Source organism: Dermochelys coriacea, chromosome 7 (assembly GCF_009764565.3).
Source record: "Dermochelys coriacea isolate rDerCor1 chromosome 7, rDerCor1.pri.v4, whole genome shotgun sequence".
Taxonomy (NCBI): domain Eukaryota; kingdom Metazoa; phylum Chordata; order Testudines; family Dermochelyidae; genus Dermochelys; species Dermochelys coriacea.
This window is the reverse complement of record NC_050074.1, coordinates 97,795,878-97,822,325: the sequence shown is the minus strand read 5'-3', so window position 1 is coordinate 97,822,325 and position 26,448 is coordinate 97,795,878. Positions and strand designations below refer to the sequence as shown.

The 26,448-nt window shown below is 42.0% G+C and overlaps 1 protein-coding gene across 1 annotated transcript; it reads left to right on the top strand.

Moving 5' to 3' along the window:
• Positions 1 to 933: 933 nt before the first annotated feature.
• LOC119858661 (vertebrate ancient opsin-like) lies at positions 934 to 24,331 on the top strand. The gene is made up of 5 exons (XM_038409807.2): positions 934 to 1,297; positions 11,367 to 11,577; positions 12,916 to 13,033; positions 22,310 to 22,549; positions 24,072 to 24,331. Exons 1-5 carry the CDS (start codon positions 934 to 936, stop codon positions 24,300 to 24,302), a joined length of 1,164 nt encoding a protein of 387 aa, XP_038265735.1. The 3' UTR covers positions 24,303 to 24,331.
• Positions 24,332 to 26,448: the final 2,117 nt, after the last annotated feature.

Sequence of the window (26,448 nt, the reverse complement as noted above, 5' to 3'; positions counted from 1 at the left end):
TCCTGCTGAGTAGTAGCCTCACTTGTCAGGTAGCCTCAATGGGTGCAGGAGTATATTACTCAGGAAGTAAGATGCAACTCAGCGTGAGTAAGGGAGCAGAACTTGACCCTTAATTAGTATGTGCTGGTTTGGTGTTGAAAATATAACTTTTTGTATGTTTTTATTACAAAATCAGTAAAAACCCCTTACTGGAAAAAAAATGTGTACAGTACAGTGGAAAATGACTAAGGAAATTATGATGAATACTACGGGCAACTGGTCTGATGTCGCTTCAGTTTTAGGGAATGTAAGTTAGCAATCAGAGTATCTTAGATTTGGACAATTTTACACTGCAGTATCGTTGCCACACTTTACGCCTGCTCTGGCATTCCATGTAATGTTGTCAGGTCTGCCCTCTCTCGAGCAGAGGGAAGTAAGAAAGGAGGCTCCGCTCTGTTGTGCTTCCAGCAGAGAGAGATATGAGGAAGATCATCCCTCCCTCATTAACAAAGGGATTGTTTCATTTTTACTGTTGGCAGACAGGGATTGGCAGACAGGGATTCCAGCCACAGCCTCATCTTCCCCCACAGAACAGGGATGATCAGAGGTGTGTTTCTGTATTGCTGTTGGCTGTGTCAGAAGGAGAAATCCTGCTGCTCCTGTAGTTGGGCTTTATTGCAGACATGTTTACAGTAACAGCTGCCGTGAGAGGAAGACTACATTACTTGTCAGAGATCCCCCTGCTTGGACTTGTTCCCACTTCCCATGCACAGCACTAAACTTTCCTCTAGCCAAAACTTTTACTTCCTAGACTTCATTTGGAAAGGAAGATTCATGGAGCTTTTGTTTAAACGTCTGTTGGGGATGGCAAATTCCTCCTTTTAACCTGAATATCTACCCCTTATACGATCAAATACTATCTGAGATCCTTCCCTTCTCTGTCGAGGGAAAGAAATGGATGTGTTCAGAGCACCTGAAAATGAGTCTCTGCTCTCTGATTCCACTGCAAGCTCCACACCTTGGGATTCCTTCCACCACCCCCTGGAAATCATCCAGCCCTGGAACTTCCAGCTTCTAGCTGCATTAATGTTCTTGGTGACATTTCTATCACTCACCGAGAATTTTGCTGTCATACTGGTGACTTTTAAGTTCAAACAGTTGAGACAACCTATCAATTATGTCATAGTAAACCTGGCTATAGCTGATTTTCTGGTCTCATTGATTGGTGGCACGATCAGTTTTTTTACCAATTTAAAAGGCTATTTTTATATGGGACATTGGGCTTGTGTACTGGAGGGATTTGCCATCACATTCTTTGGTAAGCTTAACTTTGTTTATATTTTCATATTCATTTGTCTTAATATGAAGCCTTAAGAAAAGAAGTTTCCCTCAGGCTGAGGTCTGTGTTGTATAGGTTTAGAATCAAACAGGAACATCAAAGTGGTTGTGTACATTGCAACTTTATAAAGTCACTGCTTTTACATGCAAATGATTTCACTGGCTCTTTCCCATAAATTATGTTCTGTAGTTGCTGTGGCTTGCTGAGTGCATGTTGCTCATTGAATGTCTTCATCTTTAACATATGTTCAGTTATATTTTTCTGTAAAACAAGGATAGTAAAATATTTTAACAATATTTAACAATTTTCATGGTGTGTATGTGTGAGAGAGAGTGAGAGCAAGCACGCACCTGTTGTTCATAAAGTATGAAAAAATGTTTTGATAGTAAAACTCCTCTTATTTTATGAGGATCTTCCTACAGTTTGGGCAGGATTGTGATACTGCTGCAATAGTAATCTCTGACATACTATGCAGTGTTATAAACAAAGATCAGAAACTAATTTTGACATTATCTATTTCAAATCAGTCATTTTTCATGACCCTTTCTTGTTGTGTTACTTTACTAAATATAAGAAATATATTAAAAACTGAAAAAGAACAGTAAACCTAGCAAGTTATAGCCTTTCACCTCCCAGGTCTTCAGCCCAGATAGGAAATTAAAATGAGACATCCTATACAAAAAATAAATCAATTCCTGCATTCTAACTGGATTTTTCTCTTTTTGCTGTTTTATAGCTGGGTATCATTTTTTGGAAGTCACATAGCAGTGGTAATCTCCTAACCAGGTCAGCTCTCATACTCAAAGACAGTGCTAGAGAGTGAAGTCAGAAATATTGGTGTGTAGCCGTAACCATCCATACTGATGGATGAGAGCAGCTCGCATAAGGAAGGTCCCTTGAGTGACCCATAAAGAAGGTCCCTTGCCCTCCACTGACAGCTCGTCCATTCTAGAAGTTGCCAGATAGCATAAGGGAGACTGGAAATAGCTGAACCTGCCAACTTTCTTGGATTATTCTGAAATATTAAGTACCTCAAAGTGTGAAAATTATATAGTCAGGGGATTATATTTGTTTCTAGCAACCGTACTTAGTTGGGGATTGGTCCTGCTTTGAGCAGGGGGTTGGACTAGATGACCTCCTGAGGTTTCTTCCAAACCTGATATTCTATTATTCTATTTTGCCAAATAGAATAAGTCCAAACCCCACAAGATCATGTACAAGCCCTTAATAGGTAATTAGTACTATTATTTAGCAATTTTGTAATTTTTTTCTTCTTCCTCAAAGTGCTTTACAAAAATTGACTGATTAAACCTTTCCACATACCTCCCTATGAGGTATTATCACAGATGGGATAATGGGACAAGGAATGTCATGGCAGAGCAAATGTCATTAACTCAGGAGTTGGCTCCAGGTCTTGAGCTCAGATGAGGAGATATCGGAGGACTATGGCCTGCATTACAACTTAAAAAAAATCCATATATCTTTGGGCATAGAGTTCTGCAAACGTAATTGGCAGTGTGCGGGGAGTCAAAAGCTTTTGGGAAGGATTGCTGTGAATGTACAGGGCCAGACCCGTAGAGATGTATTTGTGCAAGATTACAATTTAGAAAGGCTCAGTCTTAAGAGACAGTATTATGAATATAGGAATTTTGAGATGTGCCCTGGAAAGAGATTTGAGGACACACTGTAGATGTGTACAGCAGTTCACTACAGACACTCTAGTTTTTTTAAATAGAAGTTGTATACCTTTCTCATTCACTGCTTTATTGTTTAATGAACCCCAAGATCATTACATGCTGTCAGAACTGCTGAATGAGAAAGAAACTGCAGTAATTTTAAGGTTAACTCCTGTGTTTGAAATGAAACCAGAGGAAAGGGGAGCACATGGAGAAGTAAACAGATAAGAACAAAGGCTTTTGGATGTATTTTATGAGCACAATAGTAGCTTGTCTAGCTTAAGAAGAGAAGAAAGCCAAATATGGGTGTGTTGCAACCTCCACCCAATCTACAATTGTCAGGAAATATTGCAGAGAACTGGAATCAATTCTGACAGAGATCTGAATTGTATTTGTCTTCCATAGGAGAAGATGAAAAAAATGATAAAGTGAAATCAATCTTTTTGCATGTTGTTATGGAAGAAGCACCGAATATTTATAACAACTTTAAGTTTGAAGAAGGTAAAAGCATGAAGTTAAGTAAAATGTTGACTACATTTGTGGAACATTGCATGCCAGAAAGGAATGAGACATTTAAAGAGAAATTTTTACCTATACGCAAAAACCTGATGACACCATAGAGCAATGTGTCACACAATTAAGTAAACTCAGTAAAACCTGTGTCTTTGGTGAGTTCACAGAGTCACTGCTTAGAAACAGGTTTCAGAGTAGCAGCCGTGTTAGTCTGTATTCGCAAAAAGAAAAGGAGTACTTGTGGCACCTTAGAGACTCTCTTTTTCTTTTTGCTTAGAAAACAGAATCATTTGTGGCACTAAAGACAATGTGTTAAGAGAGAGACTGCTCTGTGAAGGAGATTTAACTTGAAGAAAAGCCCTCCAGATATTCAGGGGGGCAGAAATTGTGAAACCAAACCAAAGAGCTGAATTCATCAAAAGGGGTTATCCACGTACTAAGTACAAAAGAATATAGCCAGAAAGGGTCAAATTAAAAAGTGGAACTACCCAGCTATGAAAACCACTGCTAGCAGGGAGACTGGGTACAGGTGGTTATGTGGAAGATTTGGATCTCAGAAAGACCCCAAACATTGTTTTGCCTTTGGGAAACTCTAGCATAAGTGTGAAAAAAATAATCATTTTGCAAAATGCTACAAATCCCAGAAAAGTCAAGTGCATGTAGTTGAAAACATGGTTGGGGAGTTTCACATAGACATGCCTGGATCAAGCAAAACTGATGAGATGGACTGGATGCTGCCAATGAAAGTGAATGAAGCAATTATTCCACTCATACTGGACAAGGGAGTTCAGGTTAATAGTCTGTCTGAACAAGATTATGAGAGAATGAAAATAGACCAACAAATATAAATATAATTGGTTATTCTGGAACAAATATACCAGTGAAGTGGAGGAGCATTGCTCGCATCAAATATAAAAGCACCACATACAGGCTCCCGTTCCTTGTAGTACCAAAGCAGGTGCACCAATTTTAGGTCTGGCTGCCTGTGAAAAACTCAGTCTGGTAGAATGGGTGCTCTCATTACAAGATCATACTGAACCTGGCTATGAGGTACTCATTCGGTAATATCATGATTTGTTTCAAGGATTGGTTGCTTGCAGGGTGACCATATAATCCAGATAAACAAGCTGATCCCTCCAGTTATCCATCCATGTAGAAAGGTGCCATTTCAACTCTGTGATAAATTTAAGGCGGAACTCATAAGAATGGAAGCAATGCACATAACACAAAAAACTGAGGAGCCAACAGAATGGGTGAGCTTCCTAGTCACTGTGAGAAAAAACAACAGCCAGCTACACATAGGCTTAGATCTGAGAGACTACAACAAAGCTATAAAAGGAGAACATATCAAACTGCCAGCCAGACAGGAGATTATCGCTCAATTAGCAAATGCACAATATTTCAGTAAATTGGATTCCTCCTCAGAATTTTGGCAGGAACAATTAATGGAAGAAAGCTCAACATTATGCATATTTAATATCTCATTTGGAAGATACAGATTCTTATGCCTACCATCAGCATAGCTTCAGCACCAGAAGTGTACCACAAAACCATGCCTATGATATATGAACATATGAATGGTCTCAACATGTCAATGGATGATATCATAATCTGGGGGTTCAAATAACGAAGAGTGTTATTTCAGGAAGTCTTGGATGCAGCTAGAGTTGCAAACTTGAAACTAAATAGGGAGAAACATGTTTTAGGGGTCCCAGAACTGACTTTTGTTGGAGATACTATTTCCAACAAAGGTGTAAAACCTGACAAGAGGAAGGTTTCAGCCACTGAAATAATGCCATGTCCCCAGTTAAAGAAAGATGTCCAACGGTTTCTGGGAATGTTCATGATCTTGGAAAATTCATATCTAATCTCTCTACAAAAGCAGCAGCTCTGAAGAAACTTCTAGAAAATAAAAATGAATGATACTGGGGTGCAGAACAGGAGGAATCATAGAGAAGGTTTGAAACAACAACTCATACAAGAGCCAGTGCTGAAGTTCTATGCACCAAGCAGGCCGATTAAAATTTCAGCAGATGCTTCATAATCTGGGTTAGGTGCAGTGATTTTATAGAAACACGATGATTGTTGGCAACCAGCGGTGTACACATCCAAGTCTCTGATTGATGTGGAAACCACATATGCCCAGATTGAGAACGAGCTTTTTAGGAATATTGTTTGCCTGTGAGAGATTCAAGCAATATATTTATGGCCAGACAGTGGATGTTGAAAGACAGGAAGCCTCTCATAGCATTATTTGGCAAACTGCTAAATTACTGTATCTTAAGTAGTCAAAGAATGATGATAAAGCAGCAAGACTATGATTTGGTTGTGACCTAAACACCCAGCAAATTCATGTATACTATGATGCACTTTCCTGAGTGGTGACTCTCATTATGAAGCCAGAGAAGACCTGAGCGATAGAGATGCAAGCCTGTGTAGATCTGATTGTAAAGTCAATTCCTGTAGCTAACAAAAACCTGCAAAAAAATCAGAGGGTAAACGATGAAAGATGAATCATTGGAGATCCTTAATGTGACAATTAAAGGGTGGCTTGAAGAAATATGCAGTTGCTGTCCAAGTATAAGAGACTATTGGTAGAGCCCTGCGCAGATACAAATTTATACTCACAGATGCAGATATCCACAGATATAAATCAATATCCATGGAACTGCAGGGCTCTCCTGGGAATCACAGTGGTGAAGGGAGCAGAACATGGGGCCACCATTCCCAGGAGCCATCGCTCTACATTGGCAGCTCCTCCAGCATGGCTGTACTGCCCCCAGCTCCGCTCACTGGGGTGGGCACCAGGCTCACCATCAGCTTTCCCTGGTCAAGTTAGTGTGTGCAAGCAGACAGCAGATGCAGACCCCCCAGCAGCATGGAAGGGACAAGGGCAGGGGTACAGCTGCACCGGAAGAGCTGCTGGCATGGGGCGCTGGCTCCTGGGATCAGCAGCCCCACGTTCTGCTCCTTTCACCGCGGCAGTTCCTGGGAGAGCCCTACGGTTCTGCGGATACCAATTTATATCCACAGATATCCGCATCCGCGGGTATAAATTTGTATCTGCGCAGGGCTCTAACTATTGGAACTGCAAATATGAACTTATTGTGATAGACTGAGTGATTTTCCAGGGCAGCAAGATTGTAATACCAATAAATCTTCAGAAAGAAATGCTATAGAAGATCCACAAGAGTCATTTAGGAATTGAGAAGTGCAATCAATGGGCATGAAAGGCAATGTTCCCTCTAATTTTTCCATCTAGGTACGGAATAAATTTTGTTATGTGCACTGAGGTAGAAGTGTGCATGTGCACCACCAGTAGAAACAAAAAAATCTAGATATATATAGGGATAATTACTTCAGCCAGGACAGGTTAGGCATTTTAGAACTCACTACTCAAAGAACTAAATTTAAGTGTAAGAGAGAAATAAAAATGATGAAATGCATAGACCAGTCAAAAAACTAAAATAATACACTTTGAAAGAATAAAATTACAGAGAATATATGTGCATTGCAGGAACTACCAACTACCAGATTCTGTGTGTGTGTGTGTATATATATAAAGAAAAGGAGTACTTGTGGCACTTTAGAGACTAACAAATTTATTAGAGCATTGTTAGTCTCTAAGGTGCCACAAGTACTCCTTTTCTTTTTGCGAATACAGACTAACACGGCTGCTACTCTGAAACCTGTGTATATATAGTCAGAGATACACACAGACTCTCTCTCTCTTTGTGTGTGTACAGAGACACACAGACTCTCTCTCTCTCTGTGTATAGACAGAGACACACACAGTGTGTATGTGTGTGTGCGTAAGAGAGAGAGAGAGAGAGAGTCAGAGATTATGTGTGCTGGGGAAGTCTGTGAGAGACTGAGCGCTGTCTCTTTAAGGTAAAGGCACTCACTCGCTGCCCAGTGTTCAGACCTCAGACCCTCTCTTGCTTGGAGTCCTGGGTGAGGCTGTTCTGTCTCCCCTGCTGGGGTACAAGGGCGGGTGTAGGGGAACACCCTGACATCAGCACCCCACACCCTCCGCTCTGCATAGCCAGCAGGAGGGTCCCAGGAGCAGCAGGGGCTCCAAGGCAGAGGGCAGGAGCAATGTGAAGCAGCAGGGGGAGGGGCACATGAATACACTCTGGCTCTGTTAATCAACTGCCCGGCACTTCAAACATTCCTGGGTGGCCACCCCAATGTGCAGTTTAGAGGGAACACAGACGAGAGGTGATGTATTGACTGTGGATCAAGCACAAGATTACTAATGCAGTAGGAAACTGCTTTTTGTGATTGAACTAAAAGCCATGCCTTGCACAGTGCCACAAAGGCCTTATGAGAAAGTAGGCACTGATTTATTTACTGAGCAAATCAAAGAATTATTCAATAGTCACAGATTATTATTCTCTGTATCCAGAAATTTGCACCCAGCACACTACTAGTAGTAAGTCAGTGATAGCCAGCATGAAGGGAATATTTTCAAGACACGTCATTTCAGATGAAGTGTTTAGAAATAATGGACTGCAATTTTCCAGAGCAGATTTTAGTCAATTTGCCACAAATTGGGATTTTCATCACAAAACATCAAGTTCAAATTATCCCCAATGAAATGGACTTGTGCAAAGGTCTATATGGATAGTAAAGAAGCTTATGAAAAAAGACTTTTGATAGTGGGGGCATTTGAATAGCTCTTCTTCTGCTCAGCTGTTAATGGGAAGGATCAGATCTAATTTACCAACCTCTGGTAACTTGCTGAAATCTCCTGACAATGAAACCATATGGATGAAAGAAAATGAGAAGTGGAAGCTGAAATATTTTGAGAAAAAAGCCCATGATCTCCCATCTCTTAACCTAGGTAGCAGAGAATGCCTGAGGAATTACACCTTTAATATTTGGAGCCAAAGGGATACCATTAAAAAACTGCTGCATCCAAGGTCTTACATAGTCCACACAGACTAAGGGGACATATTTTGGACTAATCAAAAGAATCTAAGATTAATTGCAGAAGTTTCCGAAACAGTGAATGTGAATTCTGGCATTTACTAACTGACTGATGGTTTATCATCAATGGACAAAGGACAAACTGGAAAGCAACAAGAGAACTCAGACACTAATGAAAGGCTGATACTGAGATGATTAGAGAGTGAGATCAAACAACCTGAAAGGCTCAAAGAGACTTGCTAACCTGGCTGGAGAAGGGGTTGTATCATTACCCTTTTTATAAGACTATGATAAATTTTGTACAAGGTATGCCTTGTGAGGTTTCATTTGGAAACTCATAATCTGCTGAACATTATTTTCCTGGTAAAATGTGTGTGGCAACATTGTATGTAAAGTTATAAGATTCTATTGTATAACTTTGCTATGGTAGGCTCCAAGTTTAAGACAAGCAGGCCCAAACTAGTTTTTCAGAGACAAAGACACACTTGTGTCCCATCAAATATCAGCATAATCAGATAAACTATTATAGACTATTACCTAGTTAAGCAGCCATTCTGTAGCAGGAAGAAGGGTGTCAGTGAGAACTTTACATATTGACAATGGAACAGCTGGGAACAGGGCTTAAATTCAGCAGCGCTTCGGTAAATATTTTCAAACCCACAGCAGCCCCGGTGCCTCCCACGGGGCTGATGCTCTGAGCCCTGGCATGCCCTTCCCACACAGGGCTGAAGCCCTGAGCCATAGCTCCCCCCCAGCTAAAGGCCCAAGAGACCCCCCTCCCAGAGCTGAAACCCAGAGCCGCAAATAGGATAGCACGTGTGGAGCTCCGGGAAATAGTCTCTGAGAATTTAAGTCTGGCTGGGATCTTCCTTGTAAACTGACTGCCTGTCACCTAAACCCCAACTGCAGATAATCCTCAAAGAGCAGAGAATGGTATAAGAATGGAGGTCACTCACAACACAAATTACATCTCTCCACCATCTCTACTCACAGCAGCTACAATGCTTGAAAGACAAAGGAAACATCATTGAACTGGGGAAGGGGTTATGGCTGGGAGGCTTTTCATCCAATACAGACGCTGTAAGCATATGGTGAGATTAAAACCTTTTCTTTGAATCTATTTAGTTTACTAAATTAGGTATTAGTTTGCATATTATCTTTTAATTTCTTTGTAACCAATTCTGATTTTATACCTCATTACACGTAGTCCCTTAAAATTCTTCTTTCTGTAGTTAATAAACTTCTTTTATTGTTTAACCTAAACCAGTGTGTGTTGGGATTGAAGTGTTTGGGAACCTCCACTTGCGATAACAAATCTGGTCCATATCATGTTCCATTAATGAAATGACAGACATTCTATGATCTTGTATTGTCCAGAAGGAGAGAGCTGGGCAGAACAGGATGCACATTTCTGGGGACAAGTCTGGGACTGGGAGTTTGCTGGTGTTGCTCTATATGTAATTCATGAGTGGCTGGTCAGAGCATTCATTTAATTTAGCTGGGAGTGATTTTGCATGCTAGAGGCTGTGTGTGAGCAGGACTAAGAGTGGTTTGTTCTCACAGCAAAGTGGTGTAAAAAGCACTCCAGGTTGGACACTTAAGGGGATACAGCTGTTCAGCATTCCAGATTGTACCCTGTGTAATGTCACAAGGGTATTTGAGGAAAGTGAGTGGTAAAGAGTCATGTCAGAGTGATATGCAGGTAACCCTTCTCTCTAGATAGTTGATACATTTTGTATACGGATTATAGTTTATGGAAACATATTAGTTGGGTCAAATTTAATGTATGTGTTATTAGATAGTTCTTCTATATACAAGAAATAAGAGTTAATTTTCTTTTAGGAGGGAAGATGTAGAAATAAGTTTGTGCAACATTATAATTTAGAGAAGCTCTCTCATGAGGGACAGTATTATGAAATAAGAAAAGGAGTACTTGTGGCACCTTAGAGACTAACAAATTTATTAGAGCATAAGCTTTCGTGAGCTACAGCTCACTTCATCGGATGCATCCGATGAAGTGAGCTGTAGCTCACGAAAGCTTATGCTCTAATAAATTTGTTAGTCTCTAAGGTGCCACAAGTACTCCTTTTCTTTTTGCGAATACAGACTAACACGGCTGCTACTCTGAAACCTGTTATTATGAAATAGGAATTCTGAGATGTGCCCTGGAAGCAGGTGGTCTGAGAACACAGTGCAGCACTGTACAGCAGTTCATCACAGACACTCTCTAGTTTTGTTAATAAAAGTTTTATTGCTTTCTCATTCACTAGTTTGTGACTTACTGAATCCCAAGATCACTACAAGACCCTCAGCCCAACCAAGACTGGTTTAACTGGCAAGCATGGGGGGAAGCTCTGCATGGTCTAGGTCTCCCATGACAGCGCCTACCCTCACTCTCTGGCTCCTTAATGCATGAAGTACACGTCTGGGGGGAAAGGAGTATTTATGATCCATGGGTAGCAGAATGGTTCCTTGAGGTGGCAGACAGCTGAATGTAAGAAAGAGTTGCATGACAGTTTGAGTTACAAATGGGCTAAATCTGTTTCAGACTTTTGAAAAGTCAGCTTTCTAAGATTGATCTTACCCAATTATTCTTACAAGCCACACATGGCTGCCCTTGCACTCTGATAAGAAAAATCTTTCTGTGGCACACAAGGAACAAGAGGAGAAATCCGATGCAATTAAAACAATCCACACTTTGAGTTGGGTTTCTAAATCCATGTACAGCAGGCTAAAGCTGTAGTCCAGTCTAAGAGCTTTTGCACACTTAAAATGAAACTCATATATGGGGTAATTCTTTTACACATCCAACCTCTACTTGAACTAATAGCAAAGGTTTGTGATGTAGGATGGAGTTTGCTTTTTGATCTACTGCTAAGATGGTATTGTAATGTCCCCTTTTTGACCAAAGCACATTTTCATTACAGGAATCGTTGGTCTTTGGTCTCTTGCTCTGCTGGCTTTTGAGCGGTACATTGTGATCTGTCGCCCACTGGGAAATATGCGCCTGAGGGGGAAGCATGCAGCCCTGGGAATTATTTTCGTCTGGATCTTCTCCTTTATCTGGACCATCCCTCCTACCATGGGCTGGAGCAGCTACACCACCAGCAAGATTGGTACTACCTGTGAACCCAACTGGTAAGGTAATTCCCATAGCACATCAGTGAAAAAACAAAACCAGAGACTATGCTAACTTAGGGCTTGGCTACACTTGCAAGTTACAGCGCAATAAAGCAGCCCCAGGCACCCTAGCTCACTCCACATCCACACTGGCAAGGCACGCAGAGCGCTTTGACTCCGCAGCTACAGCGCTGCTGGTACTCTACCTCAGCAAGAAGATTAATGCTTGTTGTGTAGCGGCTGAAACGCCCGGACGTCAGTGTGAACAAGGTGTTGCATTACTGTGCACCGATCAGCCTGCGGAAACGTCCCATAATCCTCTTAAGTCAAGTGTCTACTCTTCTCATTGTTTTGAACTCATCCTTTGAAATGCGGATATGCCCTTTGAAAGCTCCTTTTCTGACAGCCATCTCTGAGACAAAGCAAGCCATTACTGTGGAATGCTGTGTGAGGGAGAGAGAGGTGGAGAGGAGGGGGAGGTCTGCTGCTGTTTGAACTTACAAGACAGCATGCTGATATGCTTTAAGCCCCCCCAAAACCCACTCTCTCTCCCCCCACATACACACAACACGCTCCCTGTCACACTCCACCCCACCTGCCACCCCCCCATTTGAAAAGCACATTGCAGTCAATTGTATGCTGGGATAGCTGCCCATAATGCACAGCTGCCAATGCCACTGCTGGTGCCACAAATGTGGCCACGCCAGTGAGCTTGAAGCTGTCAGTGTGGACAGATTGCAGCGCTTTCCTTACTGCACTCTATGAAGGCTGGTTTAACTCAAAGTGCTCTACATCTGCAAGTGTAGCCATAACCTTAGAGTCTTAAAGTACACACAATAGATTGTGTGCCCATTTATGTGCACCTCGTTTGTGCTCACACAAACTGATTTGTGCATGCACAGAAGTATTTGCCCACAATATTCATGGAAATGTTTATGTACCAGCAAAAGAGCATGATATGTAATGTGTACCCTTTGAAAATTTAAACCAGAATATCCAGTAGATAGGTGGCTTGAGCCACCTATAATAAAATGTTACATTTCTATAGATCCCTGCATTTCAAAAGGTCACAAAATGTTTTATAATTACATTCTGTTTATAAAATATATCTGTATGTGAGAGATACTGATACTCAGTGCCTTGTTCATAGTGTTAGACTATACTGATCTCTGAAAGCATCAGCCTTCTTACAGCACAACATATAAGGTTTGCTTTCTAATCAAGACACACACACCACACACAAAGTACTCCTGATATCACTGGAGAACATGAAAGGATACTTTTCCTCTCCACAAAACAAACTGAAGAAGTAATAATGTAATATTAAAAATATAATACATTTTGTGTTTTATACAGGTATTCAGGAGCCTATAATGATCATACCTACATTATTACATTCTTCACCACCTGTTTCATACTGCCATTACTTGTGATTTTGGTATCCTATGGAAAATTGATGAGGAAACTAAGAAAGGTAGGTTCAAACACTACAAAGTAAACAAACAAAAAGGCATAATTACACAGTTGTTTGGAATTTTCAGCACATAAGCACTGTTCCAAGACCACCAAACTGTGAGCAGATTGAATTTCCAGACATAGTGTATAGTCAGCAGATTTATCATGGCTTGTTAAATACCCATTCTTCCATAGAGAAATTCATACAGATTAGCAATCACTCTTCAAAAGTCTGACGTTTGAATCATTTATCAGTACATCCTGTAAGTTAAATATCAGAGGAGTGAAAGAACATGCTGCACTGTGAAAACAAACAAAGAAACAGAACAAGCCAATAAAGCTTTATTTACAGTTTTACTTCAAATCAGTGGAGTTTCTTCAGATTTAAACCAGAGTAAGTCAGAATCTACTCAAAATTTCCAGTTTTTGGAAATGTTAAGAGCTGTGTTGTGGAATCTGACACTAATGTTTAAAAACAGCACTACTTAACACTCTGACACAAGATATTTACATGAGCTTGTAGAAACTGTAAATTACAGAATACTATGCAGCACATATCATGGAAGGCAATAAACTGAATCCAGAAGGTTTTCCAGGGACACTGGGACCTGAAAAGGATAATAGGCTTAAAAAATGTTTTTGTCCGTTACTTAAAAACTATGCCAATTTTCTCAAAATAGTACACATACAAAAAAGGAATGCTCACAAATTTGCTTAAAGTGTGTTAATAAGCTACTCACTGTGTTTTCCACCTAGGAAGATAATATTACCACCTTTATTTCATCAACAATGCCGCACCATCATAATCCTTCATCTAAGATTTAACGAAAGCAGGCTACATCGTACTGGGATTTTTTATTTAGTGTTTGAATATTTAAATGTCTGCTTTTATTTATTCTGCATGTCAAAGCAGGTCCTGTGTGTAAAACAAGACAGAAGAGAAAAGTTAAGGAATGAGTATCTGAGCTTTCATCCCAAAGAAAAGTTTTAATTATCTACTGGGATAAGTTGGATAGGAAACTACATGTTGTGGGTGAAATCCTAGCCCTATTGAAGTCAATGGGAGTTTTTCCATTGACTTCAATGGGGCAGGACTTCATCCTGTATATATCCAGGGGAGGCTAGCTGAAATAGCTGCACAAAGATTCATGTAGGTCTTAAAACAAAAAGTGTTCTCAAACTTGGGTGTTAACTGCAGAAGAACTTGTGCTTCTACTGTGCACAGACACTCTGATGTGGAAGTGGACCTCTTCAGCAAAAGAGAGAAGTAAATTGCAATGTACTGGAACCCCCAAAGCATTTATGCCTGTGTTGACTTCAAAACAACCCAAAGTCTCTAAACATTGTTGATAAAGGTGATGAACCTCTATTTCCAAAATCCATTACTCGTGGTTCCCCAAACAGTTTTTTTATGCAGCTGCACCAATGGGGTTGCCTTCCTTGGCATAGTCAAAGCTGATTGCAGGACCAAGAGAATTTTTTTATTGACATCCAGAAAAGAAAATTAAAATGTGGAGAGGAAGACGGGTTTCCTTCAGCACATGCAGCAGCTTTGAGCAGCTGCTCTTCCTCCGGAGATGGTCACTCAGACAGGCATTTCTCCATAGAAAAGGGGTTTTTCTGTAGACTCCAGAAGGCAAAAAGAGGATATAAGATAGAAAAGGAAAATTACTTATTAACGAAGGGATGATAACAGGAACCTAAGACTCACATTACAGGTGCTGTTCAGGATTTAGCCGAAACTAGTGATGTTCCCTCTCTCTGCCTTGGTTTAGTCAGGAAATCTTTCACTATCAGGACAATGAAGACCCAACAGCGTCATGGTGGATTCTGGGGTTCAGGAATTATCTTCAAACAAGCAATGTCCAAATCTGTGACTTTACTAGGAGCGTTCAAGACCCCTTAGCATAGTTCTTTTAGTGAAGCCATTCAGTTTGTACTAATCTTTGTCCACAACTTTTGCCAACACTTTTATATACTGGACTGAGTTGGGGTTTCATTACTTTTGACAGGGTAAAATACAGGCCTCTGCACAGCAGTATGTTGATATGGTTTCTTGTGCAAGAAGCTCTGTAATTGCCATTAGATTGTACTAAATACAGCAATTCAATACAGTAGAGGGAAGCAAGCCTCAAAACTGGGATCCTGAATGTTCCTGAATGCAGGTGTTTGCAGTTAGTGATTTTGTCTGGGGCCATCTCTGTTTGGAAACATGCTGCTCTGGGGCCTCATCAGTTTCTTTCCAAACAGAGCCACTCACCACAGCACTCCCATCTCTCAATATTCATGTCTCTACGGATCCAACAGAAGGTTTAAAAAACCAGTTTGAAAGTTACTAAAGGACTGAACAATTTAAGGAAAGTTTTTGATTAGTGGTTTACAACAGAGATAAAGACCTTATGCTGCATTCCTTCATTTGTCAGATAAAGCACCACTTTAGCGCTCCTTATCAATTAATTGGTCCTGGGTTTAGGAGGAATACATTGTCATCTGTGACAAGCCAGAATTAGAAGGGACAGGCTAATGTGATACAAGTAGAGATGGAGCAGAGTCAAAATACTATCCAAACACAGTACCAGAAAAATGCATCCTAGCTGTCATTTGCACATGGGCACACAGTGTAGAGTAACCCACAACAGCTCCATTAGGATTAATGGGAAGGAGTGCATGTGTGGAAACAGAGTTTATAGCTACTGTCAAGACTGCATCTCTGTTTAGACACTTTGCATCATATGCTCATCTGTGGCCGAGAAACTCTTTGCATAGCTGAAGGGAGAATGAGGCAAAAAGGCATCTCTTTTGTATTTTCCCAGTCCTGGAGACACTGCACTGGGCTAGTTTGCTGGCCCAGGTTAGAGTACCTTTTGGCTTTCAGCCTGCTCTCATCTGTGACAGCTACCAAGAGCTCAAAGGGGACATTCCGGCAGCTAGGGATTGCAGAGGGACACCTCAATCATGCCATCGATGGCAGTTCTATGCCATCTGAAAAACTTACTTAGGTGAGAACCTCTGAGAACTGGATCTGCTGGGTTTATCGTCAGTTTGTGCCAGTAGAACAGTACAAAACAGCTGGAGCATGGCCCAGAATCCAAGCCTCTATTTATATACTGCAATACTGCTAATCCCAAAAGTTCAAAAAATCATGAGATTGGCCCAAAAATCAAAAGATTAAAAAAAAATTTGAATCATGTTTTCAATCCTTCTTCTGTTTTCTGAACTCCCCTGTAATGTTTGTGGGATAACCCAGTGTTGCCAACTTTCACAAATTAGAATCAGAAAGGTGATTTTGCCCCCTCCCCCCAGTAGAAGCTCTCACTGCAGCCCCCAGCCAAGTTTGGGGCCACATTCTCTGACTTGCTGTACAAACACAGAGTAAGGGAAAGTCATGAAGAATTTACAACCTAGTGCAAAATGTAGGGGTGAGTTAGCGGCGTGGGAGCTGGAACTGGGATTCGCTAAACGTATCGCATATAGGGGTCATCCAGCTTCCCTTAGATAGGAACAAGATCTAACCCCTGTTGAGCTAAGTAAGACACAAATGGGTGACCTACAAATGAAAGGCTCTGGAGCTCATTAGCAATATCCTGAGGCACCCCATAAGCACTAAAGTTACACATTCAAGAATGGGGCTGACTTTCTGGAAGGATAAGTTCATGTGAAATCAAGTTCTGATCTTTTATGGAGTTTACACAGGCAGGATCTTCTGCTTTCTGGGAACACAGGCAAGATCTTCCACACATGTGTAGTTTAACCAAACTAAATAAGAACAAAGTACTCTTGTTCTTAAGAGTGTTCACACATGGAGTTAATCAGGAGTAACTCCAGGTGTAGCCAAACCCTTGACAGTCTTGAATACATTCTGAATCTGCCACACCGTTCTTAAAAGGACAGCTCCCACTAACCAAAATAAAAGCACTAAACATACAACCATGAAACCAACGTTAACACAACATCCAAATTCACTTCAAATACATCCCGCAAGTCACTCCTTGGACTAACTATTACACAGACGTGTATACATTTTTCACCTCCACACACACATCATCATGGTTTGAACCCACAACTGTCAGCAACATAGCACCAAGCTCACCCACTTGAGTTACAGGAATAATTAATAGACGGAGAGTATGATATTTGTGGGTTATACAAGTATTTGAGAGAAAACAGTGGAATACTAAGAGAACAGGCTTAGGCTCTCCTCTTCCCTTTATAGCTAATACTGCTCCTCTTGTCTGGGGGCTACAGGATTCACCCTTCCTCCAGTTCTCGCTCCTAGCACCTGTTCATCTGTTTTCTCTACCTCTCTCTCACCCCATTTCTCTGAGCATCTGCCTCTCCACTTTTTCCTGCATCTGCTTTCTCTGTCCCTTTCTACCCACTCCTTTTTTTCAGTTCACAGAAATGTTGGGGAGTGTGACAGGGAAATGGGATGGAGAAAGGAAGAGAAGAATGGACATGAAGGGAGATGTGATTTAGGGTCATTGTCAGAGTTGTTGATGGAGTTGGTTTGTGAAAGGACTGCCATTGCATGGAGAGTGTGTGTGCCTTACACATTGTGTCACAAGCATCACCAGACCATTACACAGCCAGTTAAACATACTGTATTTGCCCTCTGCTCCTATTCTCCCTTGCAAGAATCACCACATGAAAAAATAGGACTGGCTTCTCCAACGTGCATCTTAGGGGTAGGTTCCCAGAGCTCAGGGCTCTTTTTTATTGGCTTCTTCCCCACACAGCTTGTTTGCAGTGTAAGCATGACCACCTATGCTCCAGGAAGTACAAACTTCTCTTGGTTGGCAACGCATGAAGATGCTGTCACATGACACACTATGCAATACCTCTGCTGAACTCAAACCCATCATGATTCAAAGGACTTTGGAAATGCATTTTCAAATATCCCCAAAGTGTTAGTCATGTCCTAGTAAAAAAAGAAAAGGAGTACTTGTGGCACCTTAGAGACTAACTACAAGTACTCCTTTTCTTTTTGCGAATACAGACTAACACAGCTGCTACTCTGAAACCTGTCATGTCCTAGTAGACACCATAGTCATAATGTATTAGCTCTGCCTTGGAATCAGGCGAACAATTTTTGGTACTGGAGATGGGCCTTGCTTGCAAAGTTTGGGGGATGGTTGGATCCTTCCCAAAATTTAGTGGTGCTTGGAACCGCGGTTTTGGGATGAGTCCCTCTCTATTTTGTATATTAGGAAATAATTAAAAGGAGACTTTGAAACTGCCAAGTACAGCGTAAGAAAAATGCAAAATATCTTTGAGCTCCTGTGGGCTGGCTTATATGCAGCTGAGACATCTTAACTGCATGGGGACAGCTGGTAGACCTTTGTGGAGCCTATAAAACATGTTACAGGTTAATTTTCCTTTGGTTTTGTGCTGAACTCCATTCTCTGTCTGGTTAGTCAGTACATTTAACAAATACATTGCTCGTAATGCAGCTAGACTTTCCATTTTGAACATACAGTTCATCTTTCAGAGGAAGGCTCAATCCTTGAAAAACAAACAAAACAACTCCCCCCCATCTCTACAGAGAAAAAAAACAGTACATCTCCCAAAACAAAATCTTCTCTGAAGGCTTGACTACTTAACCTTATTTAATTTGGCTTTACAGATCCGATCTGGCTAGAAAACAAACTCCTTCAGTAAAGCACAATATATGACTATTTCATTTAGGGATTTAGGTTTTCAGTTTAAAACTAAAAATAGCTGATAAAACAACATTGATTGTAACTGTTCAAGAATCTGTTTTTTAAAGAAATAAACTACTGAAAACAACTACCAAATAGAAAGACGCAAGGTTCCTAACTATGCACTCTGCTGATTTCACCCCTTATTACATCCAGTTCTTACTCTCTGTTCACTTGGTAATGTATAATAGCAATGCGGAAGCTCAACGTATGGGTGTATAAGTGTGGTTACACACAGTTTACAGCACACAATTCAAACAATAAATGATTGCTTTTATGATTATTTGTAAAAGTGCTACATCTTTCTAATTACCCAAATGATATTTGCTCAGATGCAGGCTGTCACAGTTCAAATAAAACCATAAAAATTGATTTATCTAGGAAGTTATAAGGCATTAAAATAGCCAAAATAAACAGAAATGAGTAAAAATAGGAACTGAGAACTGGAATTCCTAATTCCTTCTAGAAATCCGACTTGTTTGGAAGCGGTGCAGGAATTCAAATAACTTAATCCTTTAATCATCTGTTTCAAATGTGTATATTACTCTCCTTCACCACCTTTCCTAAACTGTTTCTATTGGTTAAAAAACTCTAGTGTTCTTCTTCAGAGGTGACTGTATTTCAGATATGGGTGAAGTGATTCCTAGGTTTGCCTGCTGGGTGTTGCACTCTGTCCCCCTTTAGTGGCACCCAGACCAGCCAGAGATTGATGAGCCCTCTATAGCCTTGGCTAAGAGACATGTCTTTTAGTTCATACAGTAGAAGCTCTTGCGTTAAGTTCCAGAGGTCCCAGATTTTATCCCTGCTGACAATGACCATTGTCTGTCAGCGTTACATAGGTACATATGAAAAGCACCATATAAATGTCATGGGCTCTTCGGGGCAAGGCCCCACTATCCAACCCTCCCTGCTCCCTGTCCCCTGACAGAACCCCCGACCCATCCCTGCTTCTTGTGCCCTGACCATGCCCTCCTGGGACCCCCACCCCTAACTGCCCCCCCGGGATCCCTCCCCTGCTCCCTGTCCCCTGACTACCCTGCCCCTTTCCACACCCCAGCCCCCTGACAGCCTCCTGACAGCCCCCCCGACCCATTCAACCCCGTGTCCCCTGACCGTCCCCACCCAGGACCCCCGTCCCTAACTGCCCCCCTGGGACCTCTCCCCTGCTCCCTGTCCCCTGACTACCCCACCCCATCCACAGCCTCCCTCCTGACCCATCCAACCCCGTGTCCCCCGACCACCCCCTCCCGGGACCCCCGTCCCTAACTGCCCCCTGCCAAGACCCCAACCCCATCCAACCCCCCCACTCCTGTCCCCTGACTGCCCCGCCCCTATCCACACCCCCGCCCCCTGACAGCCCCCCCCGACCCATCCAACCCGTGTCCCCTGACCGCCCCCTCCCGGGACCCCCGTCCCTAACTGCCCCCCCATCCAACCCCCCGCTCCTGTCCCCTGACTACCCCACCCCATCCACACCCCCGCCCCCCGCCCCATCCAACCCCGTGTCCCCCGACCGCCCCCTCCCGGGACCCCCGTCCCTAACTGCCCCCCCATCCAACCCCCCGTTCCTGTCCCCTGACTACCCCACCCCATCCACACCCCCGCCCCATCCAACCCCGTGTCCCCCGACCGCCCCCTCCCGGGACCCCCGTCCCTAACTGCCCCCTGCCGAGACCCCACCCCCACCTCCTGACCGCCCCCGCCGCCCCATCCAGCCTCCCCCGTCTGGCCCCCGGGACCTGCTGCCCCTTACCACGCAGCTCAGAGCGGCGCACGGGAAAGCCCGGGAGGGGGGCGGGCGGCGGCGCAGCCGAGGGGGAGGGGGAAGAGCGTGGTAGGGGCCGGGGGCGAGCCTGCTCGGCCGGGAGCTAAGGGGCCGCAGGGGGCCCGGGGGCCGTAGTTTGCCCACCTCTGCTTTCAGCAGTTGAATCCGAGGTGGGGAGGGAAGATGTTGCATTTATCTTTATTTGTCATGCAATTGCGTTTGCATGTGTAGTTTGCTGCCTCCTGGTAAAGAAAAAGGTGCTGCTTAAAAGACGAGCCACTCGAGAAGGACACGATCCTGCTTCCAACTGTTGATAAGAATACACCAGCGCTAAAGTCAGTTGAGTCTGAAGCTGTAAGAGGCTTTGCGCCAGATCCTCAGCTGCGGTAAACGGAGGCGTCTCTGTTGAAGCCAATGGAGCTACGCTGCTTTATCCCGCCTGAGGGCGTGCCCCTTGTTTCTAGTTCACAGCTTTACAGTACCCTGTGTTACACACGACACTTTGTAGCCGCTTGAATTTATGCTACGACGCCGTGCCTGAGCTTCCTAAGTATGGGGCCCTGCATTGTGAACAGAGGGTCGAATCCTGTGCACTTTGCCCATGACTGAAGGCAGTAGGATTAAGTATTCCACGGGGATTGTGTTTGAGTAAGGCCGGAAGAATGTGGCTGTGAGATTGTAAAATAAAGAATTAGTGCTACTCCTTTCAGAGTAGCAGCCGTGTTAGTCTGTGTTCGCAAAAAGAACAGGAGGACTTGTGGCACCTTAGAGACTAACACATTTATTAGAGCATAAGCTTTCGTGAGCTGTAGCTCACGAAAGCTTATGCTCTAATAAATGTGTTAGTCTCTAAGGTGCCACAAGTACTTCTTTTCTTTTTGCTACTCCTTTGTTATCAAAGATACTGTCTTTTAAAACCCCCAAACTTTAATAATGATACTACTTGTAATTCACATAAGTCCTCAGTGAACCTCACATGCTATGATCTAGTAACAGCAACCTTACAGGTTGTCTTCAAAAAAGCAGCTAGTTTTCGTACGAGATTTACAGATCCGTGTCTTTGTTTCTTATTGTTAACTAATATATGCTAGCTAGCATACATATATATTATACTGATAATACTACCCACAATATATAGTCCAAGCATTTAAGTCTATACATTATTAAAGCAGTTATTTAGCCCAAATTGGCCTGTATCTTTATTATAATCCTGTACACTTAGGCTAAGTATCCCATAACAACTTGCATGAGCTGAAGCAAGCCTTGGCTTGAGTAGATAGGAAAACTGTCAGTATCAGGACATATGATTATTTCCTCGTGGCAGCAGGAAAGGAGTTACCCACACGAACCTATGAGGTGTCTTGAGGCCTCTTGGTACCTGGAATGCATGTGCTCAGAACAAAGATAAGGGTACATCATGACCTGAATGCAGGGGTTCAGAACAAAAGATAAAGGGGTACCCCCATGGTACCAGAAACAAACAAGGTAAAAAGCTGATTAATTGAATCTAGTTTCAGGTGACATATATGGTACTTTTTACTGGTAAGCAGGTAGAGTATAAAAAGATTACTTTGGGGATGTAACTTCAGGGAGCACATATTCTGTATAAGGGGAATGTAAGATAACTGCACGGGACTGCTCTTCTGAGACTGCTATCATGTAGATTGTTTTTCCTGTACTATATTAATAAACCTGACACTGATTATTTCCTCTGTTGAGTATATTTCATAACAAAATAACAAACCAAACTGTAGTCAAGCAACTGACTATATAATTCATCAATATTATTTTCTACCAAATTTTCTGGAACCTTATATGTTTTTCTTTAAAGGTGTCAGATACTCAAGGCAGATTGGGGACTACAAGAAAACCTGAAAGACAAGTCACTCGAATGGTTATTATTATGATCCTTGCATTTCTATTCTGCTGGTCTCCATATGCAGCCTTTTCCATTCTTGTCACCGCATGGCCTTCCATTGAGCTGGAGCCTCGTCTGGCCGCAATTCCAGCTTTCTTTTCCAAAACAGCTACAGTTTATAATCCGATTATTTATGTCTTTATGAACAAACAGGTACTGTATGCCTTCAATACTCATATTTTGATATTTTGTTTGACTCATTCCTGAGTGAATGGCATTGTTTCAATAATTAATTAGCTACCTACATGTTAATTCATTTAGATAAATATTGCTCCACTTACATTACGTATCATTCCGAATTAAAATAACCCAATATTTATATCCATCTACTGTATATTATGTATTGTAGACTCAAATTTTAGGGCAAGGATCCCGAGCTTGCTGGTCTCTAAGCTTTGCTGCAATATAAATGTTAAATAAAATAACAATAATTAGTAGTAGTAGTTGTAGAAGTTAGGGTTGGAGAAGAATGGAAAATAATACCAAATTATTCTGGTTCCTTAATGAAAGTTCAGTTTGCAAGACTCTCCCATTCAATTTTTGTCATTTTCTGGGCATTGCGACATTGGTGGCTGTTGTGAGGTGTGTACATGGAGGGTCAATGCTGGGGTGTGTTTGCAGAATTTGTGAGAAGGGGAAATGTGTGTGTGTGTGAGTATATGTTTGTGGAGGAGGGGAAAATGCTGGTGTGCGTGAGATAGCATACATTTTTTGGGGGGGTGGGGAGGATTGGCTGCATGGAGCTGAAGGAGGGCTGACAAGGGGAAGAAACCTGACTGGTAGGTGCTTTGCTGATAACAGACACAGTAATAAGAAAGGTTTCAGAGTAGCAGCCGTGTTAGTCTGTATTCGCAAAAAGAAAAGGAGTACGTGTGGCACCTTAGAGACTAACATGTATCCGATGAAGTGAGCTGTAGCTCACGAAAGCTTATGCTCAAATAAATTTGTTAGTCTCTAAGGTGCCACAAGTCATAAGAAACTCAGTGGAAAGGAATGGTTTATGGGATCAACAGTAGTGGGTCGTGGTATTAAAAATCAGAATGCAGAGTATTTTATTATAATAAAGAAAAAAGGACTTGAAATGGATGTTGTATTTAGGTGAGATAATGAAAGAGCAGCTGATGCATTTACTGGCACTCATGACGTTATTTCAGAGAGAGGAGCAGCCATTCTCTTCACATCCTATTGAATGCTTACACTAGGCTTCTAGAGTGGGCAGGAATATGATGATGTCACCACATTTGTGCATGTGAACAGGAAGTACCAGGATGTATAAACAAGCCCTCTTAATTTGTCTAGGAATTAGCCTGTAGAAACAAGTTGTGAAACTGGAGAAATCACAAATCTTACTGGAAAATTAATTCCAAGTTGAGGTATCTAAGGGGCTATTAGTGTAATTCAGGGATAAGAGATTTTTAAAAATGTAATTTTCTAGTTGACTTTATCCCTTTAAATCATCATTGTTTCTTGGCATTACAGCAATTTGTTGTGTCCACTGCAAATCTAAACATTTTATGGTTCTGACAGCTATTTCCACACATTCCCAATCCTGAAATGTTGATTCATGCAAGGATTTCCAAGTGTTTTTATGCAAAACACAAACAACCTCACAGAGATATTTTAAGCTTCATGGTAAGGTTTAAAAAAATTAATCTTTTTTATGTTATAATTCTAGTTCAGGAGGTGTTTCATTCAGCTGTGCGGATGCAGTGACAGACAGACTGCAACATCCAATATGAACCCAACTTTGGAGAGAGTGGTGCTAACCCAGGACAAAGGTGGTGGTGAAATGTTCACAATAGCAGCACGCAACACCATTTCAAACTGGAGAAATGAGGATGAACAGAGGAGCTGCCATTCTTTTGCTTTGTTGACAGTTTCCGAAAACAAAGTCTGTCCGATGTAAACAGAACAAGTTTTGAGATAAGAAATGCAGCACTACAGAATGTTTCCTTGTTATCAGCGGTTCATTCAAATGGTTGTCAGCAAGACTGTAAGGGCCCACAGTCTGGCAGAAATTTGCCTCTGGGGTTGCTGAGCCACAGAAACACTACCTTGCATAATGACAGGTTTCAGAGTAGAAGGCGTGTTAGTCTGTATTCGCAAAAAGAAAAGGAGTACTTGTGGCACCTTAGAGACTAACACATTTATTAGAGCATAAGCTTTCGTGAGCTACAGCTCACTTCATCGGATGCGTTTGGTGGAAAAAACAGAGGAGAGAAAATCTCTCCTCTGTTTTTTCCACCAAACGCATCCGATGAAGTGAGCTGTAGCTCACGAAAGCTTATGCTCTAATAAATGTGTTAGTCTATCTCTCCTCTGTTTTTTCCACCAAATGCATCCGATGAAGTGAGCTGTAGCTCACGAAAGCTTATGCTCTAATAAATGTGTTAGTCTCTAAGGTGCCACAAGAACTCCTTTTCTTTTTACAGAAACACTAAGGGCCTCCAAGCTCTGCAGCTGTAGAGTATTCCTTGTATTCAGAGGGCAAAGAATCAGCATGCTAAGTGACAGTGGAATGTCCCACTCTTAACTGATTCCACACTATTCCTTTTCCAGTCCATCCACCGTCCTGGCTCCTGGGAATGACTCCAGTGAACATATACTGGGAGTTGACATGCTAACTGGGAAGCAGGTTCTCATTCAACTGATTGAACATTGTGAATTGGAAGAAAACAAAGGATCCCATGGCTCCAAATTAATAAAGATAAATAAATACTACTTAGTATTTGTCTGACTGGAACTCAAACAGGTAGAGTTAAGGAGGGATTATGAGCTCTAATAACTTCAAAAAAGAAAAGAATGCAGAGTACCCTGTACTCACTTATGATCTGTGGTATGGTTCCTTTCCCAAGCCACAACACTCTATGGCAATCAAGAGATGCTCCAGATTCCCAGCCACTGTTTCATTAATAGAAACCCAGCCAGGGAGACTTCCCTAGAGCCCTTCAAGTCACTCCTTTCCCTCCCATCCTTGCCATACAAGAAAGTCCCTAGAACCACCCGAGTTGGATTTGTAACAGCTGACAAAGATTGTGGTGGGGAGAGAGAATAGGGCTAGGATGTTGCGCAATAAGGGAAGTGTCAACCCCACTACTGTGCAAGTGACCTTTCTGAGGAGTTTCAGAGTAGCAGCTGTGTTAGTCTGTATTCGCAAAAAGAAAAGGAGTACTTGAGGCACCTTAGAGACTAACACATTTATTTGAGCTTAAGCTTTCGTGAGCTACAGCTCACTTCATTGGATGCATTCAGTAGGGGGGGAAATAGTTTTACTTTGTGTAAGGACACATCCACTCCCAGTCTTTATTCAAGCCTAAATTAATTGTATTCACTTTGCAAATTAATTCCAATTCAGCAGTCTCTTGTTGGAGTCTGTTTTCCCTCCCATACTGTTCTTGTCAACGGCTGGAAATGGCCCACCTTGATTATCGCTACAAAAGGTTCCCCCTCCATCCCCGCTCTCCTGCTGGTAATAGCTCACCTTTCCTGATCACTCTTGTTACAGTCTGTATAGTAACACCCGTTGTTTCATGTTCTCTGTGTATATAAAATCTCCCCACTGCATGCATCTCACGAAGTGAGCTGTAGCTCATGAAAGCTTATGCTCAAATAAATTTGTTAATCTCTAAGGTGCCACAAGTCCTCCTTTTCTTTTCATGGATACAGACTAAGACGGTTGCTACTCTGACAACTGCTCAGCCTGTGATCAGCAGCTAAGTCTACATCTCTGACCTTGGATTCCGGATCTCAAGGATCCTGCTGGCATCAGGCCCCATCTTTTCATTGTAGCATTGTATTCCTGGGCCAAACACTTCAAACCATTATCTTATCTAAGCTTAGATGTCAGAAGCAGGGAGTGCAATGTAAATACAATTTCCATAACAGTGAGAACAAAACTTACCAGCTTTGATCCTATGTGTTTTTGCATGTCAAATACTTAAAGTTATTTACTAATAATGCAGAAATAAAATCTGCTTCCCCTGGACAGCATACACGCTCACCCCCCAAAATCAGGCTAGCACTTGAATGCAATAAGTAATTTAGTTTTGATG